General features: G+C 46.0%; 1 protein-coding gene across 1 annotated transcript; it reads right to left on the bottom strand.

Moving 5' to 3' along the window:
• Positions 1-858: 858 nt before the first annotated feature.
• Positions 859-1,611, bottom strand: LOC142814105 (uncharacterized). The gene has a single exon (XM_075892042.1). It carries the CDS (start codon positions 1,609-1,611, stop codon positions 859-861), a length of 753 nt encoding a protein of 250 aa, XP_075748157.1.
• Positions 1,612-2,789: the final 1,178 nt, after the last annotated feature.

Below are 2,789 nucleotides of genomic sequence, written 5' to 3'. Positions count from 1 at the left end.
ACCTCAGTCCAGTCTAAGTCAGCTATAGCAGTTGTGAAACTCTCTTTATCCAGAACGTATTTGGAATGTGGAAGAGTACAAGGACGAGATTGGTAATTGAAGCGTAAGAGCAATGGATAATGATCAGTAATGTCAATGTCGAGAACTTTTACCTGCGGTGAAATTAACGAGTTGGAGAAAGCATGATCGATCAGCGTCCCAGCACCACTAGGAACTTGCCGTGTAGGAACATCAATTAAGGATTCGTAACCGTAGCTTTGCAGTAGACTGGTGTAATTAACAACGATAGGTGAAGTGTAATTGAGTAAGTTAATGTTGATGTCACCCATTAAAAAGGCAGTTTTATTCTCAAGAGAAATTGTATGTAGAACATTTTCAAGATTAGAAAAAAAATCTTCGACTGAAGATGAGGGAGATCGGTAAATGCAGCCAAATATGAAATCTCTCTGATCGCAAGATGGAGAGCAATTAGCGATTTCAATCCAAACTGATTCACAATTAGGTACAGGCAAGTGAAAATCATGTCTCCTCCTATAAGAAAGACCAGGAGATATATAAATGGCCGCACCACCATGACTGCTGGTTGGTCTATGACAGTATTCCGAGTTATAATTTGGGAAGCAATAGAGATTTTTGTCATCAGCTGATAACCATGTCTCCGTTATGGCAATAATTGAAAAAGTGTTACTATAGGAAGAAAGAAGATTATCAATTTCATCGAAGTGTTTACGCAGGCTCCTAGCATTAAAATGAATGATAGAATTATATCCACTTATGAACGAGTTAACATGATCTGGTTCAATAAGAGCATCCATGTTAATGCGATGAAAGTGATGCAATGAACACATTGTGCTAGGCTTAGTCTATTTTGACCAAATCAGAGTGATCACGAATGCGCAGAACTCGGCTATTGGTAGTCTTTCTAGCTTTGATTTGACAGTCGTCCGTCCAGAGAAACATCCAGTTCTTTTCTTTTTTTAGTGTTAAGGCTTTGGAAAAGAGGACCTTGTTGCTTGGGGTCAAATGATCATTGATAAAGACGGGGGCGTTAGAAACGCCAGTAATACCAAGATCACTAATACAGAGCTTCGCCTTACGTGCTTTACTGATGAAGTCAGATTTCTTAGTTCGAGAGCAGAAGCGTGCAATAATGTTTTTTTTATCACTAGAGCGTGTGGGCACGCGATGCACAATGTCGAGATCACCAGGCGATATGGGACATCCAGCTTTCTCCCCCAACTTTTTCACGATTACACTGCAGTCCTCGCCTTGGGAGCAGGGAACGCCCTTGATCTCCACATTGCTCATGCGCGAGTATTGTTCAAGTTCCTCAACCTTGCGGCTGAGAGAGTCATTCTGGGTTTTTAGGTGCTTATTCTCATTTACCAATGTGGCATTTTGGTTACGGAGGTCCTCGACAAGTTCATTCAAGTGTTCAGCGCTCGATTGTAAGGATACAACTTCTTTTTTCAGTTCTGCAACATCGATGCCCGATTCTTTCATATAGAGTAAGAACCTGCCGAAGACCTTCTCAGATGTGTCTTTAGCCAAGCTGTTAAATTTAGCCTCGATTTCTTCAATTTTTTTTGAGAGTTCAGCATTAGTTGGCATGGTAAATGATCTTGACCACAAAAGCAATTACAGACACAGGAAAAAAAATGTAAAGCGAAACGCAGTTGTTGGCAGCAGCGGCAGTGGTCAAAATTAGAAACTATTACAGAAAAGAGCTTGAAAGAATACCTGCATGAACAGGGAACTCTGCTTAAGTTGTAGCTCGTGCAATGCCACTGCTGCCAGTGAAGAGCAGGTGCGGGTGCCAGCTAATTTATAGGGCCTGCTCTCAGGGTAGTGACCTCCAGCGGCGAAATCGTCCAAAGCTAGCAGCAGGCCACAATGTGTCCGCGCAGACGCAGCTTCACCACGTGTGAATGATCCAGCACCTTCCAAGGGCAATGCGACGATGCAGCACCACGGAGATAACCACCGATGAAGCAGGCGGGATGTGCGAAGAATGGGCGGTCAGGATAACTGCATGAACAGGGAACACTGCTTAAGTTGTAGCTCGTGCAATGCCACTGCTGCCAGTGAAGAGCAGGTGCGGGTGCCAGCTAATTTATAGGGCCTGCTCTCAGGGTAGTGACCTCCAGCGGCGAAATCGTCCAAAGCTAGCAGCAGGCCACAATGTGTCCGCGCAGACGCAGCTTCACCACGTGTGAATGATCCAGCACCTTCCAAGGGCAATGCGACGATGCAGCACCACGGAGATAACCACCGATGAAGCAGGCGGGATGTGCGAAGAATGGGCGGTCAGGATAACTGCATGAACAGGGAACTCTGCTTAAGTTGTAGCTCGTGCAATGCCACTGCTGCCAGTGAAGAGCAGGTGCGGGTGCCAGCTAATTTATAGGGCCTGCTCTCAGGGTAGTGACCTCCAGCGGCGAAATCGTCCAAAGCTAGCAGCAGGCCACAATGTGTCCGCGCAGACGCAGCTTCACCACGTGTGAATGATCCAGCACCTTCCAAGGGCAATGCGACGATGCAGCACCACGGAGATAACCACCGATGAAGCAGGCGGGATGTGCGAAGAATGGGCGGTCAGGATAACTGCATGAACAGGGAACTCTGCTTAAGTTGTAGCTCGTGCAATGCCACTGCTGCCAGTGACATTGCAACGTGACCAAAAAGGATGTGTACAACGTGACCAAAAAGGATGTGTACCCGCTACCGCGTATCGACGATTCGCTGGATAGACTTCGTCGTGCCCAATATTTCACTTCTCTCGATCTCAA

This window comes from Rhipicephalus microplus, chromosome 4, assembly GCF_043290135.1.
Source record: "Rhipicephalus microplus isolate Deutch F79 chromosome 4, USDA_Rmic, whole genome shotgun sequence".
Taxonomy (NCBI): domain Eukaryota; kingdom Metazoa; phylum Arthropoda; class Arachnida; order Ixodida; family Ixodidae; genus Rhipicephalus; species Rhipicephalus microplus.
The sequence above is the reverse complement of the archived record's forward strand: the minus strand, read 5'-3'. Positions and strand labels throughout refer to the sequence as shown.

Bases quoted from the DNA above. Each gene is read 5' to 3' on its own strand.
- LOC142814105 (XM_075892042.1), bottom strand. From the start codon at position 1,611: ATGCCAACTAATGCTGAACTCTCAAAAAAAATTGAAGAAATCGAGGCT.